At 49.5% G+C, this 17,451-nt stretch overlaps 1 protein-coding gene across 2 annotated transcripts in view; it reads right to left on the bottom strand.

Moving 5' to 3' along the window:
- LOC119379248 (cyclin-dependent kinase 14) overlaps window positions 1-17,451 on the bottom strand; it is a 150,646-nt gene that overhangs the window by 100,962 nt on the left and 32,233 nt on the right. For both annotated transcript variants that reach the window (XM_037648493.2, XM_049411915.1), the window contains one exon: window positions 8,516-8,602. In XM_037648493.2, the coding sequence (XP_037504421.1) occupies window positions 8,516-8,602 (87 nt within the window). Of the gene's footprint in view, window positions 1-8,515; window positions 8,603-17,451 lie in introns of those variants that run through there.

Consider the following 17,451-nt stretch of genomic DNA (forward strand, 5'->3'; position numbering starts at 1 on the left):
GCGGTGACGTGGCGCTTGAAAGGGCGCGCGCAACACCACGTCGATCGAAGGGGACGATGGCGTAAGCCCGTGGCGGCCACTGAAACTCATCCGACGGCGACAGTGCCCCCAAACAAACAAGTGGGCAACCACGTTCGATCGGCCTCGCAAGTGGCTGAGGCCGTCGCCAGTGGTGCGCGCCTGCGACGGCCAAGATTCAGTGCGTAGTACATTGTCACCACAGGCCGGCCGAAGATGCGATGTCTCTACGGGCGCACTGCGGACTGAGACACGTGTCACTACGACCGCAGCGGAGTGGACACTTGTCACTACGATGGACGTAGGGCCCGACGTATCGAATGAGTTATTCGCACTGTCGGCCTTTTTTTTTTTTTTTACTACGAGAGAACATAGGTGAATCAATAATAAAACTAGACTGTGTCCATCATCCACCGTAAACACATAGGGGACGTGTCCACGTCTTTAGAAGACCGCTACCTTATGTGAGACAATACCACGGTAAGCGAGAGAAAGGAACTCGCGCTGCGCTATCAACCACCGATGCTATAGGAACCGCCCAACTACACAGCTTTTACAGCTTACACACAAAAGCGACATAGAACTGTTTCCGACTGGTAGCACTGTTTAGTTCAACGAGCGAATACGCGCTGAAAGTGCAGTGGTGAACATGGCGTTGGCCCTCGAAGCCTTCTTGGAAAAGGCGCACTGCATATTGAGAAATTCGGGACACGATCGCTCCTCTGTCTCGTCAACCCCGTGGAACATCAAACAAAACCCTTAACATTAGAAAATGTTCTGGTTACGCAAGAAGTGACGCTGATCATTGCGCAATAAGTAAACGGTGCGGAGACGGGGCGACAAAATAATCCACTGATCCCGGAACGGAACCAGCCATCTCCTGCCTAATCGACTGCGTAATCGGTGAAATATCCAGTGACGGTGGCGTACGTACAGTCACATTCAACGCCCCGGTCCGGTGGTCTAGTGGTTATGGCGCTCGACTGCTGACCCGAAGGTCACGGAATCGAATTACGGGCGCGGCGGCCGCATTTTCGGTTGAGGCGAAAATGTTTGAGGCCCGTGTACTTAGATTTAGGTGCACGTTAAAGGACACCCCAGGTGGTCGAAATTTCCGGAGCCCTCCACTACGGCGTCTCTCATAATCATATAGTGGTTTTGGGACGTTAAACCCCAGATATTATTATTATTATTATTATTATTATTATTATTATTATTATTATTATTATTATTATTATTATTATTATTATTATCAGACACATTCAATAAGCACCAGTAAGGCCTGCAGGCCTTACATGTGGTTTGTAACACTACGACCTCCTTCGACATATTTACATCTTTTGTATTTACTATTGTATCATTAATAGAATTGTTTAATTGAAAGGAGCCTCTACAGCTCGCGCGAGCACAGCGTCTCGGGAACTGCCAGAGAATTATCAATATAGGCTGTAATACGTCGAATAACATCTGAGAAGCAGATTAGAAAGCAGGCCTCCGGTGAAGAGCTACCGTGAGAATCGTGCATCCTCGCAAATTTAACGAGCCACGACAGCCCCAGGTCAAAGATACCGGAAGATGTGTAAACTTTGGAAGGTCAATGTACAATCCAACATCATTGCAAGCACATGGATCAATCACTACACATTTCAAGCACCCGACCCGAAAAGCAGTCCGAAGCGTTTTTTGGCGGGCCTGCGCCGGACTCGGGCCCTCTCAATGAAGGGCCTCAGTCGAGTCTTGGAGCACACGCGAACGTGACGCACTGCATCGTCCAATGCATTCTGTGCCAAGCTGGAGTGCTGTGCACTCGGGGGCAACAACGCCAAACTAAAATAATGATCATAATAAAACGCTAAAGGTGGAGGAGCTCGCGCTGACGCCGGCATTCCCAAGTGGTCAACGGGCGATCTTAGTTCAAGCGCGACGACGGGCATCTCGAACGAAGGCGCGACGCGATGAACCATGACCGGTCGGAAAGTTGTTTTAGTCTAGCGCACGCAGTCAACAAGAGTGAACCAGCTAGCGAGCCCAAACCTGTGCGCTGCGAAATAGTTAGTATGCCCCACAATGATGCATCGCTGACGAAGATAGCGCCGACTGGGCAACGGGAACTTTGGCGCCGCTGAGGGTGCGGCCGCAACGACAGAGGTCGTGGCTCTCTGACGCCTGCCGGACCCGAGTCCATATATCGATTCTCAAGACAGGCAAACGAAACGACGTGGCGTCTGTGCGATGGGAGCTCGAGAGGACAGCACCGAGAACTGGATCGAGTTGGCGAGAAGCCGTCTTGATCTCCAGGGAAGAGGCGCGTCGTCGGCGCCGATCCGATTACCACGCTGGCCACGCGAAGACCCGCGCAACGGTCACGTTTCCGACGCAGCAGAGCGAGAAGGCGACGAGCGCCAGGCCTCTTCACGCAGCGCTTCGGGAATCTGCCCGTGTGGACCCAAGCAAGATAGAAATACGCCACAACCAGCAACAAAGAAAAACGATGAGAAAGAACTCGATGCGCATGTCCGCATGCGATTTCAAACGCACGAAAAAAAAATATACATACATCGGGATTGAAAAAAAAAAACACCCTAATCCTGTCGAAGATGAATATGAGTGTGAAACTGTGTGTGTGTGTGTGTGTGTGCGTTTGTGTGTGTGTGTGTGTGTGTGTGTGTGTGTGTGTGTGTGTGTGTGTGTGTGTGTGTGTGTGTGTGTGTGTGTGTGTGTGTGTGTGTGTGTGTGTGTGTGTGTGTGTGTGTGTGTGTGTGTGTGTGTGTGTGTGTGTGTGATGTGGCGCGACCCCGTTCTATCAAACCGTTCCACACCCGGTGAGGGCATAACTGCGAGGCAAATGCACGGCTGCAAAACCTGAGGTCAATTTGCATAGTACACGCTGCGCCATCCTATTACTGTCGTACGTTACAGCGAAGGCAAGCATTCCAACATTGACTTCCTTTTGCTTCTTATACACTGCCTTTTCTTTTTCTGAAGTCATTGCTTGTTTGTCAGTTCCGGCATAAACATTCCCAACCATTAAAAGACTAAAAATACGAATTTCGTGGTTACTTTCGGAGGCATATAGCCTCCACTGGCCAATCGGCGAAGCGCTGTCGGCGACCTCCCCTTGAGAAACATCCCGCGAAACAACTACGAGGACACCCGAGAGTTCTCGATGATACGCCCAACGCATCTTTATACTGTTCCATGCGAGTGCCTGCTCCGAGGGTCCTCACGAAAGCGAAATAGAAACTTACCAAAAGCCTCCCTTTTAGCCGTCGCTTATTAACAGCGGCACACGGAGGAAGAAGTGGCTCGTGCAGACACCGAGCTGCAATGCTGTGCAAGCACGTAAGCTAACAAAGGGCACAGACCCATTGCACTTGAGGAACAATGAGGAACGAGTGTCCTTCAACATGAATAATAAACTTTCAATGTAGAAAGGGGTCACCAGAGCAACAGCGGAAGGCAATCAGCGAAAGCAAGCGCGGATCAATGAGACAGCACGCAGCGGTGGTCAGCAATGGTGCTGCGTCCTTTCTCATGGCCACGGGGCTATCCTCGATGAATATTTTGGGGCGAAACGTACGGCTCACACATTCCCTGCAAGGTAATGCGCGTCGCTTGAATTACGAAAACAACTGTTCGCACGCGCCGCTCTTGGAGCAAGATCGCTGTTATGTGAAACAAAGAGAACGCTGTGCGACTGTATACAAGGTGTTTCAAGAAATGTGTCCGGAAATCCTCAAATAAGGGAAATGGAATATTTGCTGGCTGCCTTCATAATTACTTTTTTCTGTTCCGGAAGACATCTTAAGATGGCTAGTGATATCAACTACAGCGAGAGCAAAAGAAATTAAATTAACTTTTTATTAGTGGAGACCGGCGGTCGGGTCAAATTGGAGAATTGGAGCCCGTCCTGCGAAGAGCCCATTGCCGCTTTGAGATTTCCAAAAAGCGGCCGCCGTGAAATCTGAGCAATTTCGCCGGCGAAACCGAAACGCGGAAGCGCTCAACTGCCACATTCTTCCAAGACGCCCAGAATGAGCGAGTGTCGCTAATATCAACCATCCATCGACTTCGCTTTGTGTGTGTGTGTGTGTGTGTGTGTGTGTGTGTGTGTGTGTGTGTGTGTGTGTGTGTGTGTGTGTGTGTGTGTGTGTGTTGTGTGTGTGTGTGTGTGTGTGTGTGTGTGTGTGTGTGTGTGTGTGTGTGTGTGTGTGTGTGGTGTGTGTGTGTGTGTGTGTGTGTGTGTGTGTGTGTGTGTGGTGTGTGTGTGTGTGTGTGTGTGTGTGTGTGTGTGTGTGTGTGTGTGTGTGTGTGTGTGTGTGTGTGTGTGTGTGTGTGTGTGTGTGTGTGTGTGTGTGTGTGTGTGTGTGTGTGTGTGTGTGTGTGTGTGTGTGTGTGTGTGTGTGTGTGTGGTGTGTGTGTGTGTGTGTGTGTGTGTGTGTGTGTGTGGTGTGTGTGTGTGTGTGTGTGTGTGTGTGTGTGTGTGTGTGTGTGTGTGTGTGTGTGTGTGTGTGTGTGTGTGTGTGTGTGTGGTGTGTGTGTGTGTGTGTGTGTGTGTGTGTGTGTGTGTGTGTGTGTGGACTGCACTCGCGATCATCGCACGTATGGCGCGCGAAAGTTAACGAATGTAATAGAACTACCACCACTGCAATTGCTGTAGTAATCACCGACGTCATTCTGGACGTCTGCTATGTGCGCACCTAGGCGCTTCGGTTTCTCCGGTGGACTTGGTCAATATTCATTGCTCTGCAATAATTACCAGAGTCCGCTTTCTTTTTTCCAAATGTCATAGCAGCGCTGGGCTCATCGCGAGAAGGACTTCAACTCTCCAATTTGACCCGAAAGCCTGTCTCCACAATTTAAAATTTTAACTTTAATTACTGTCGTAATTGATGTCTCTAGCCATCTTAAGATGTCTGCCGCTACAGAAGACATTGCTAATCCCTCTGTCATAGGAAACGGTATAACACGAAAGTGAAACGTGTCTTCACAGACTAGTTGAGCGTTTGTTGTGCATTGTTTCGCCACAAGGGCGAAGGAATGAATGCTACAGCAACAAATTGTAATGTCACGCGAAGAAAGGCAAGCAGCTCGAAACTTGCAACGCGCTGCTCGAGCAGAAAGGACGCACGGAAAGAACATACACAGGATGAGAGCGAACTAACAACTGTCACAGCTCGACAGTTAAAACGCGCTGCTCAAACACAAAGGAGGACGCACGAAACGAACGCAAAAGTATACACAGGATGAGCGCGAAATAACTGTCACAGTTATTTGTGTGTGAGCAGCGTGCTCCTGTCGCAAAAGCGGCCGCTGCAGGGAGCGAAGTGACCTTCGTGCTCTCTGTAACTTCAACGCAAACCTGCGGTGGGAGCAAGAGACGTACAAACCACCGCCATCAGAGATAAGCGCTCGCGCATGTGCGACCACGCCCTGTAGAGGCGCGCACTCATCGCAACGCGTGTGGCGACGACCTTTAAAGCGCGCCCTTCGAGCCCTTCGCGCCATCTCGATAGTGATAACGAGAACACGCTGAAGTGCCGGCGATCTCTGATACCGCCACCGGCAAATGGTGTAACTCAAATGACAAACGTAGTGAACTTCAATGCGATCAATACACTGGAAGGTCTCGTGAGCGACTCGCAACAATCCAGGCGATTCTGATGCAGGTCTATTCTGCCTTGTACCGAATGGTGGATGAGGAAACTCGGACCTGGCGTCCGCATGAAAGAAATACAAAACAGAAAAGGATGAGTCTTAACTTCACATAACTCATGAATGTCCTGCAGCTCACTGCAGAGCAGAACCGATATTCGAGCCACCTTTCAGTCACTCACAGACTCAAAAGTGTTGGTGCGGGCGATAGAGCATCGCTGTTGATCGCTAGCGAATCGCAGTCATCCGAGACTTCAGTAGGCGCGCGGTTCTCTTAAAGCTCGGCGGCACCGCAAGTAAGATCCCAGTGCACTCGATCCAGAACAATATGACTAATTGTTTCGCTGTGCCGGCACATCCGAGCTTTTCACTTTGCCCCAAGGTGTCGCCCCTGCCGAGACGACCTGGCAGGAAATTGCCAAAGAAAATATGTACGATAATCCTAGGGTTAACACTGTCTGCTTGAAGCCATGACGGGAGTATCGCAGACTAAGACATACCGAGCCAAGTACCAAGGGATAGACACGTCATGCGGTGAGCGTAGAGAGGCGAAGGAAACGGCTGAACACCAGACACTTTTCTGTAAAGGGCTTCACCCTGGAGTTCAAAGCAATGGGGTCGAATTTTTAACACGAAAGTGTTTCATGCCGGGGTCCACCAAGACTTCAATGACGTATTTCCGTCACGGAAATGACGTCGAAAAAATTTACACGATCAGATGGCAAAGAAAAAAAGTTCCGTCAACGGGCATCGAACCCACGACCACTCGGTCCGCATCAACAGATGCCGGTCACGCTATTCACTGCGCCACGGGCATGGACTCTAGAGGCTTTACAAACGCGCCTTTTATATCTACCACTCTCCCGGTCGGCGGGCTGGTGTTGCCCTCTGGGAGCGGTAAAATAAAGGAATTCGTAATTACTATGGCCTCCGCGATTAGCACGTGCAAAACTTTAACCGTCCGTCCCATTCGGCGCGTTTTCAATACAAGTTCAATTTTGTCAATGCCTTAAAGGGACACTAAAGAGCAAAATGATTTTTCTCGCATTACTAAAGTAGTCTTCCACGATACCAAAAACACCACGCTTGCTGCGAGAAGACGCTTAAAAAACGAGAAAACGCGCAAAAAGAAAATACAGGTGGCGACGCCCCCTTGGAATTCCCGCACCATTTGCCGTGACGTCACATATTTTTGACGGCGCCTGCTTGGGCCTACGTAGTTTCTAATCGGTTAAATCGAAGTACATTGTCCTCTGAGGGGGCCAGAGACTTTACATAACGCGTTCGTGGAAATTTCGTCGAGCCAGTGGCGCCAAAATACGTTAAATGCTCTTGGAAATTTTTTACGTCACGATGAATTACAAAATTCGGCGCGAAATTTAAAAATGAAACTTTGAACTTGGTTTTCTCCTGTAATAATAAACCTATGGTGGTGAAATAAACTACACAACATTTCACCTAGCACACTTTATCAATCTGAACCAATTCATTGTTTCTTTAGTGTCCCTTTAACACCCCACAAGGTGGCGATCTTAGCCCAAGCGTCGTAAAAGCGTCGGCCTCGCTCATAGCATCACGCTAATCCAAACCAAAAATAGCTCTGCGACGCGCGCCTGCCTCACCTGGCTATAACACCGCGTTCCCCGCTCACGCGCTTGCCCCGACAAAAATCGCCGCCGGGCTACCGGGGCGGCACGACGCGCTTTGCGTTTCCCTCTAGTCCGGCCGTGGTGTTCAATCACATTTTAACATGCCGCGGGATGGCGACCAAGTTCTGCGTCCAATATGCGACGCTGTTCGGGCTATCAGCACCTCGTTCTCTGATTACGCTTTCACCGTTAACTACTACAGCTACCACAAGGGTTTGTTTAATCATTTAACATGGACGTTAGTTGTCGAGATGGAGATGTACTACCAATCATCAAAGTGGGTGCATCCACGTTAAACGGTGCTATAGCTGCCAGGCATCAATATACATTGTACAAACTCTCTTATATCAATGTACAGTAAGCATTCAGTTACTTCTGTAAGGGCACGCTTTACTTTCGTGTTATTCCGATTCCTATGACGGAGGGATCAACCACCTTTTTTCAATAAAGCCTAGGGTTTAGGGAAAGTAGAGGCAAAATAGACTAAGCATAGGTAGAATTACGCAAATAGAGGTTCTCTGACTGGCGGCTAAAGTCAAGGCAGGAGTCAAATTTAACTCTCCACTATGTATGATACTACTAGTTATGGCTAAGAGACGACAGCCGCCGCTCGGTCAAAATGATGCAGCCTTATCCATGCATACCGTTCAATGGTTGACGGGGCCTAGAGTTGTGAATGCGGGTGATCGGCAAATGCAGCAATGATTTCATGCGGTCAGTGACCGTGCTTTCATTAAAGTCTGCCAATAATAAACAGCCTCCGTCCAGGGCGCTGCATCGGCGGCCTCACGAAAGGCTCACTATAAGGGATGCCGCGGGGAAGAAGCCTTCACGAAGCCACCTCAAGAAACGGGTGCTTCGGAACAGCGAACGGCAAGACAAACTTCGACGGCGGCCAATGACGCACTTTGTTGTGAAGGCGAGGTTTTCAGATTCCAGCACATAGAGGAACGAAATGTAGCTATAGCGCAGTCTGTCGCAAAGGAGCCGGAGAGCAAGTGGAGAAGGGTGACGACAAGTGCCCGTCTCCGTGAGCGTGTTTAACGTATACTGTTTCCACACTCCCCGCGGAGGAAAAGTTTATTTTGGGGGCACTCGAACACTAAAAAAAAGACACAGCGCGCGCCAAATTCAGCAGAAAAAAGAAAAACAGACGAACAAGAAGGAAGGCAAGTGCCTCTTCCGTCACTCACAAAGTCGTCCGAAGCTGCAGCTGAGTCGCCGCCGAAGCCGCTGGATCCGACTAAGCCCAGAACTCCGGTCCTTGAGAGCACCGCCGTCTGCGACATAAGAAGAGATACGCGCGGCGTTGAACAAGGCCGGCGGGCTATCAATTCAACGACGCGCGCGCCGCATCGGCGTACGAGGCTACGCACACACTCGACTCTGCGCAAACGCAAAACGCCACCCTACGTAACGCAGGGGTGACGTTTCGACACTTCTCACGGACTAAATTCGTTCTTCGCCTAAGATACGCGCATACACAAACCGCAGAGACCTTGCAGGGAGGCGCGTGCAAGCACGTACACCAGTGATGCAAGTGCCCGGAGTTCAGCGGAGTTCTGCGCAGCGCGGCGAGGGGGCAGCGCACAGCACATGACAGGGCGGAGAGAACTCGAAAAGCGTATCACTGCGCTGGCTGCGCATTCCATGCACTCAGCTGCATCAACAGCGAAATGAAGTGCGACTGAGGTCTGCCAACCTGTCAGGGACAACGAACTGAGCACAGTTCACAGTTCGTTGTCGAATCGCGCGGCCTCAACAAAAGTTGCACTATAAAAACAGCGATGAAAAAAAGAAATGTGGGGAGGGAGACGAACAGAAGCAGCATGTATGTTGAATTTCAATTAAAACGGAAACAGAAGAGCAAGCAAATGGCTCCGACAGGCTGCGGAAAGTGGCGCCCAAACAAGCGTACGTTTGCCGCTGTCGCTGTCAGGTGAATCGAGACAATGCTACAGGTGTCACTCCGGCTTTCACTTAGTTTTCCGTATTTTTGCCACCATCGGTAAAAGTATGCAGAGCATACACGGAGACGCGGAGCATATCGCCAAACGACTTTAAAGGCGCATGACGTGTTTCTTTGTTTGCTTGTTTTTTCGCTACACAAAAACAAGTTGTAGTTAAGACATTACCGCCCATTTAACTGAAAATTTGGGCCGATGCTATATAGTACTGCAGAGTCGTTCCATTTGAAGGACTCCGGTACTACTTAGACCTGTCAGGTTCCATACACTTTTCCGTTTCTCACTTTTCATGGTTCTAATATCTCCTTTTAGGGCATTTTACAGAACGAAAAAAAAAAAAAGTTACGTACACGGGCTTCCCGATAGGTATACGTTTTACTCCCGTCACGACTGCAGCTTTCGTGCAGTCGTGAGGGCAGCTTCACGTAGTTGACGTTGAACTTATCAATGCGCGTTTAGTTTTTGCGCGGCAATTAGATAACAGATTTTTTTTTTTTTCGAAACTCCTTCGTGCACGCAATTGGATGAACAAACTGCACAACTTCTTCCATTGACCCTTGATATAAACAGGAAACGCTTGCGCTTTCAGCATCCAGTAAATCCGTTTATAGGGAGTAATAAAAAAAGTATAAATCGTATCTCTGATTGCACCTCGGGGCACTCAAATAGGCTTACTGAGAATAAAATAATATAATAAACACTGGGGCTTCACCACATAGCTCTCGTCCCATACCCGGATCATGCAGACAATGCAACGACTACGGTGCGGCACTACTTTTTGCAGCGCTGCCCCGAAACTAGACAGCGAGTCGGCCAGCGAGCGATCACGCTAACCCGATTAGGTGCGCGTCAGTCGCGCAACGCGGCACGTGCAACCTAATTATTCAATGAACTAAGTGCGGCGCCGCACCTCTTCGTATAGCAATGGCGGCTGCCGTCGCTCGAGAGACGGCTGGGTTAGGAAAAGAACAAAATCGACAGGGCGCACATTGTGGTGCGGTGGGCGCGAGCTCGTTTCGACGTCTTACAATCGGCCCGCTGCGAGGAAGGTGCGCGCACCCGGAAGTCAGCGAAACGCAAGAGAGGGGAGAAAGTGGGAGGCCGTTTTATCACTTGTTTCCTCGTATACTGCCCCTGCATTAATCGATGATGGCGACGTCTGGTTAGTACCGAACCCGCAGTCCATGTACAAGCAAAACAAAAAGAACGGGCGCGGACTGCGAGTAAGACTGCTGCAGGCATGCAGACATTAACTTAGCAGACAACGCTGTTCCCTATTCGACTTTTCTGGTCGTTGAGCGAGCGTTTGAAACGCTGTTGGGAATCAAGGCGACAGAAACTTAAAAGGAAATCTCTCTATCTCTCTCATTCCCGCGCGCGCGCGGTGTGCGTGTGTGCGTGCGTGCTTGCGCGCGTGAGGCATGCGCATACAACACCGCGACAGACAGAGAGAGAGAGAGCACTGCAGAAGACGGCCACACAAACACGTACTGAATAACTGCTGTTCAATGTACACTTGCTTGTTATTTGCGTTGCCCAGTACTCGTTTTTGTACGGTTTGCTCCGAACTTGCGTACCGCTGCCGAGCAGCATAATTGCTGCGCGGCTTTCCAGCGCCGGTATGTCTTTTCTTTTTTTTTTTCCTAGCTGTTTTTTTTCTTTAACATTGTTTTCAGGATTTAGTCAGCTCAAACATCTGCCGTGCCGTGTATTAACGTAGAGGTCGAAAAGGACGCGCAGTGCAAGGCCCCTTCCTGCGAGAAACCCCTTCCTGCGAGAAACACCTTGTGAGGTCATGACATTTCCAATCGCTCTCGAGACGATGGTTTATCGATAAACAAATATTGTATGGCGATGTAAGAGACCCAGAGGCGTGGCTTCCTAACTTCCCGGGAGTGTTGAGGTAGGGTTGTGGGGAATGATGCAATCCGAAATAACCCTGTATCGAGGGAGGCACAAACAATAGCTCATTGTTGTGCACGAAATTTGAAGTTTACTGGCACAAGGTTCATACTAGGAGTATACAACACGCCCAGAATAAATTCAGCCGGTAATCGGGGAGATGAGGTTATCAAGAGGAGGCGGGAGTGGACATGTTTTTCGGACATGCTTGAAAGTTTGGGCGCTTTTGTGGCTTTGCTGCAGTGCAAACGTGTTTTGTGGTGAAGCATACCGTAAATACGAAGGGGCTACTCTCACGGCACAATGGAAGTTACAAAACCTACAAGGCAGCTTTCCTGCCCTACACAAATTCATGCACAATGGCAGTGCGTCTCTCATGTTTTGCCCTAACCAGCCTAGTGGAGAGATGCAATGAGCGTTCTCATTCACGCCTGTCGAGTCTCCCCTCTAGTCGGGCCATAGCCAAACACACGTAACGCTACACTGCTCGTAACAATTGTAGCAAGGATGTACATACTATCATTGTGTAGTGCAAGAAAGCTGCCTTGTAGGTTTCGCAACTTGTCTAGTGCGACCATGCCGCACCGCAAATGCACCGAGGCGGGATGGCAGCAGGAGGGAAACTTGCCAGTACGACTTAAAGGGACACTAAAGGCAAACATTAAGTCCACGTTCATAGTTGAAATAGCGGCCCAGAAACCTCGTAGTGCTACTTTTATGCCAAGGAAGCGCTTATTTTGAAATAAAATCACGTTTTAGTGGTCCGCATCGCGTTAGCGCACTTCAAATCACCCTCCTGAAAGCGGTATTTCGCACGTCACTGTTGCCGTGCCCAACGTTGCCCGCCTTTACTGCGCGGCGGCGTGCACTGGCGGCGTGCACCATTCGGACATCCGGCAACATCACGTGCATGCGGCATTTTGTCGAACTTTCTGTCAGAGCGACTTTCACGAGCGTGCAAAACACACGCGCCAGTACGCGATACCGAAACTACCACTGAGACGCGACCGCGTGAGCGCAGCAGGGCGCCGGGCGAAGCGCAGTTCGGCGAAAGCGAAACTTTTGAACCACGCGCGCCGTTCCCCGTGGCAACGCCAAAGATGTTCTTTTTTCCATGAATCAAACAGAAACGAACAAGCAGCATTTTATTACGTCTTATTGCAGCTAGTTTGATTACTAGTGATTAATTGTATTCAGACTCTCCCACGTCATCGGGATCACTTCCAAAATGTCCCACTCGTGGCGCTCATCGTGCGATACATTTAGCTTAATTTCTCGGTAAGTAGGGCACTGCTGTTGATAATGCTGCAGTTTTAAACGCTGTCATACATTGAGCTTTCACTCTTACATAAACTGTTATTTGCCTTTAGTGTCCCTTTAACTGGCACCTCTGATAAGACCCAACCTGGTGAGTTTTGAGAGGTTTCTCTCAACAAAATTGGTCCAAGCCTGTGAAAAAAAAAAAAAATGAAGGCAGCTTGGCAGTAGTGGTGCCAAGCCTGAAGGAAGTGCGTTGTTCCTGTTTATTTTTTCTTTCTTTTTCTCTCATCTCTCTCCCTTTTCTGTCTTTTGAGTATCTATTTCTATTTATTTCTCTCTCTCTCTCCATTCCTCGCTTCCTCTTTCTCTTCCTTTCTATGCTACGCTTTACTCTTTCCCCTCCTCCTCACCCGCACTTCCCCTCCCCTTATTGCTATACTATACTATACTATACTATACTATACTATACTATACTATACTATACTAAACAAGGCTATGCTATGCTCTGCTAGCGTGCCTGGATGGCCGAGTGGTTTCGACGCTCGCCTTCGGATCGTGGGTGCGCGGGTTCGAATCCCGCCTCGCCAAGACATTCTTTCGCCAAGAATTTGTGTCTATATTTCTTTCTCTCTCCCCCTCCCATCAGAGTTACTGCATCCAACGGCGGACAAATGGCGCACGTGTTCTGGAAGCGAAATGAAGAACAAGATGAGGAGGAAGATAGCAGGCGGGCGCACGTGTTCGGGGAGCGAGCAGATGATGAAGAACGCCTATCATGATGGAGGCAGTCTTCTGGTGACTCCGAACGGCCTGAAGAAAATATTAACCCTTTGTGCGACAGCGGGACACATACGTCCCACTTTTCCGTCTGCACGTAAAATTTTCTCTCACACCACCCGTTGCAATTAGCGCGACGATAAGTCACTCATATCTTACCTAAGTCTTTGTATTCTCGAGGAAAAATCTTTTACCACAGTTTCGATGGGCGAAAGTAGTGTTAAAATGGCGCTGAATTGCGACCAATCTTTCTTTTATAATAGGTTCTGAATTTTCCTCCTCTTCCCAGATAGAAAAAACCTACCAATCTAAAAGCCGGATAATTTCCTCTTTTTCTGGCTTTTCAGAGAGGCGCTTTTAGCTTCCAGTCATCACGTTTTTTTGTAAATTTGCGCAATAACTTGACCGATAAATGCATCGAAACACAATACCCTGCGAAATTGCCACGCTCATCCCTCAGCGTAATTGCGGATATTCGTGCGTGGAAATATTTTTCTTGATATCATATAACTCTTGAAAAGTAGGCACATATTCAGGGTCAACAGGCGTACTCGAAAATTTCGACAGCCAAAGCAAGGACAGGCAAATGGACAAAAAAAAAAATGGTTGGTGCATGCGGTGAAGTAAGCTTTACAGGAACAGACCACGGCGCTATGAAGGCTCACAAGTGGCGCAGCTGCAGGCGGTGTTCTAGTGCTGGAAATGAGGTCCGCACAACTTTCCTTAGCATACACTGTGCCACTTGCTTCGGCCGTTTCCATGCCAAATACCCGTTGACGCAATCTCGAGATGGTGCCTTCATGAGTCAGTGGGGCATATATGTCCCACTTTTTTTTTTTTCAGTAAACTGCTGGCTTGATTTTGATCAAATTTGTTTTATGCTATTTCTTTTCAGCTTATATGAATATACCACAGCCGGTTTTTATATGATCATGTGAAAAGTGTAGGCAAACCCACAAAGGGTTAGCAGCTCCGTTGTTAATACTGCAAAAACAGAGACACGATAATAACGTACCAGGGCCGATATTCAATACAGGAAACTGTTCGTTTTCTCCACTATAACTTGCAACCTTTTGAGCCGAATATGTTGTCACGGTACAGTCAGTCAACAGACGGACACGCATACACAAGAACGCGGTGAAATGAAGATAATGACACACCGACTCTCTTGCGTAGTTTCGCCCTTCTGCGTCTACTAGTAAATAATGCCTATAAATATATTACGCCTCCCAGCCTCCTCGCTCTATAATATTGCTGCGGACAGCCATCAAAAGACGAATATGCTGAAGAGGACGACGACGATTTGGAGACGGTTGTGTGCCGCTGCCTTGCCCGAGTACTCTCCTGTAGATACACTTGTTTACAGCCTCTAGTCTTCGTCTCTTCACGTAACATTTTGGTGGAGGTGCTGGGTTCGCAGGTAGCCGGATAAGCAGCTTCGATTTCTCGTCGCACGATTCTGGTAACGTTGGCATCGTTGCTTGTAGAACGGGGAACATCGGCGCAGGACGACGTCGGCGCGGTGTTAGGCAAGCGAGCAAACTGCTGAATAATGCGCTTGCTTTTAAGCGAGTTCCAGGCGCCGGCATTCTTTGATGACCGCATAACAGTGCACACGTTACTGAAGACGAGCAGGTTGAATGCATCATCAGCGATACCCTTGAGAATGTGAGCAACCTTGTCCTGTTCCGTCATGTGCGAGTCAACTGCACGGCAGAGAGCCAAGACGTCTTGGATGTATACATCACGTACGGCTCTGTTGACGTCTGCGCGCGAGTCGACAACGCCTTTTTCGCAGCGAGCTGGTGTCCACCAGGGTTGCCGAACAACTCTCGTATCTTCTCTTTGAATATATCCCAACTTGTCAGCTCAGTATCATGCGTCTCATACCACACTCGCGGGGTGCCGTCGAGGTCTTCGTCTCTTCACGTAACAACATAAAATCGGGTCTTGGGGACAAAAGCAAATGATTCAATGGGCCAAAACTTGCAGGGTTGACGTGTTCCTTTTAAGCGCATTGTGATAATTATGCATGTCATATCAAGCGAAACAAGCCACTAAGAACAGGGCCTAACCACCACCACCCCCTCTCTAACCCACCCACCCATTTCACACACTCCTGTCTCTGCCGTCGGTGTTCATGACATTTCAATCCAGCGAAGGGTACATAGCATCACACAGCGCCCGAACACGGGGTTAACCAAAACGCGCCACTAGCCCTTTGCGGTCCGTTGTGGGCCCCTGCCCGGTAACGCAACACGGCCGCAGCGGTCCTTGGTAGGGCACTGCTGGACAAGTTCTCTCGCGGTTGATTCACGCGCGCGTTTTCTCACTACATCATACGCCATCTGTAACAGAGTAAGTAAACTTCTTTTACTTGAGCTTTGAGTTGTTTACTTTGGGACCAGAACGGACGGAAGGTGAGAAACGGTTTCGGACCGCAAGTTTAATCCGGCTCTCTCCTACACACCGAGTTCAGGAAAGTGAGAACTAATAATGAACCGTATTACTGGCACGGCACGCAGCGTGGTGCCGTGGTAAATAAGGCAAGGCAAGGCTGGTGCTGCACTTGGAACCGAACTGCATCACTTACGCATTTTACTTATGCAGAAAGGAGAGGCTATGACTCTTTCGCGCGATTACATGAGGGGTCCGCGTCGCCCGAGGCAAGATGAGATGGGTGCTGCGAAGGAAGTGCGGTAAAGAAGCGCAGCATTCGCCATGCCGCACCAGCAACTGCATTCGAAACTAGAGATGGGGATTCTGTTCCTTTCCTGTCGCCCGCGGCGGTACTTGCGTTCTTTTCCGGTACGCTTGGAATGAGACAACACTTGCCTTGAATTTTACCCCGCGGCGAACCCGAACGATGTCTGGTTCGGCTTTCTAGTAGGGCTGTTCTCCCTTTATTTTTTTTAATACTTTTTTTTCGCGCACTAGCACTCCCAAGGGCGCCAGCGGGACGCCAGGCCTGTCTCTGAGAGCGCTTCGACTTGCTCCAACAGGGCCAACTTCAAGTTTCAGCCTCACGGAATCGCAGGCCCCGTTCGCATCCGAGCCGCGCTACGAGTATAGCGCTCCACCATGTCCACTATAGCATCTACCCACGCATGCCTAAATAATACGTTGGTAACTGAAGGCCACATCAGCAATACACAGCCATGCCGAGCTGCTAAGCATTCAAACCAGTATGCCCACGCCTACCAATGTTGAAGCTAACATAACGCCTCTGGACAAGCAACTCCAGAGGTTATGGGGTGGATGCGTGCGAGACGAAAAAGGCTGTATGCATGAAAGAAGTAGTATCAAATTAAACTCCTACGTGAAATGGGAGATTCAAAGGAACGCCAACTCCCCCTTGTTGTATGACTCATCCACAGGTTCGACTCCCGGTTCTAGGAATACGATCAAAAGCACAGCTCTCGTCTCCAGCGCTCAAGCAGCTTTCTCTGCTCTTGTTGTTTTAGACAGGCAGCGAGCATATATCCACCTATACATACTGACGCCTCAACCACTGTGGATGGGTATGCGGGGTCGGTCATATTTCCTGCAAGAACTACCACCGTGAAGATTAGGCTACCCCACCAGACGACATCGACAGCTGCGGAACTTGCTGCTCTACGTAGCACACTTCGAGTGATTCACGATCAACCACCCAAGAAATGGAGCGTGTTCACGGGCTACAAGGCAGCTTGATATTCACCTGACGCCGGGGACCTCACGAACAACTAGTGTTTGAAATTAGAGCGCTGCTACATCGTCCCTTCGTGCAAGGACACGACATCACGTTCCAGGGACTCCCACGTCACCGCGGCATATTGGGCAACGAACATGCCGAGGCAGCTGCTCGATCTGCACACGAAGACGGCGTACAAGACTCAATCCCATTATTAAGAGCAGATGCTGCAATGAAAATTCGCGAGATTGCTAATGATGACATAAAATCCTTCTGGAACACACCAAGTTTAAACCGCACACGACTGCACCTATTGGACCCGTATCGTCGACCTCGGCCTCCGTTTGTGGCTTGGTGTCGCTTTCACCAAATCTTTTGCTTACCGAATCGGCATGGAAGACAGTGCTGCTTGCAACCACTGCGGCAGCGAAGAAACGAGAGAACACGTTCTTTGTCGCTGTCCTCGCTACAGCGCGCACAGACTGACGCTAGCTGTGTTGGCCCGACCGCCCTGACGACAAACCCCTGTCGGAACAGTCAGTGTATAGAA

This window comes from Rhipicephalus sanguineus, chromosome 1 (genome assembly GCF_013339695.2).
Source record: "Rhipicephalus sanguineus isolate Rsan-2018 chromosome 1, BIME_Rsan_1.4, whole genome shotgun sequence".
Lineage (NCBI taxonomy): Eukaryota > Metazoa > Arthropoda > Arachnida > Ixodida > Ixodidae > Rhipicephalus > Rhipicephalus sanguineus.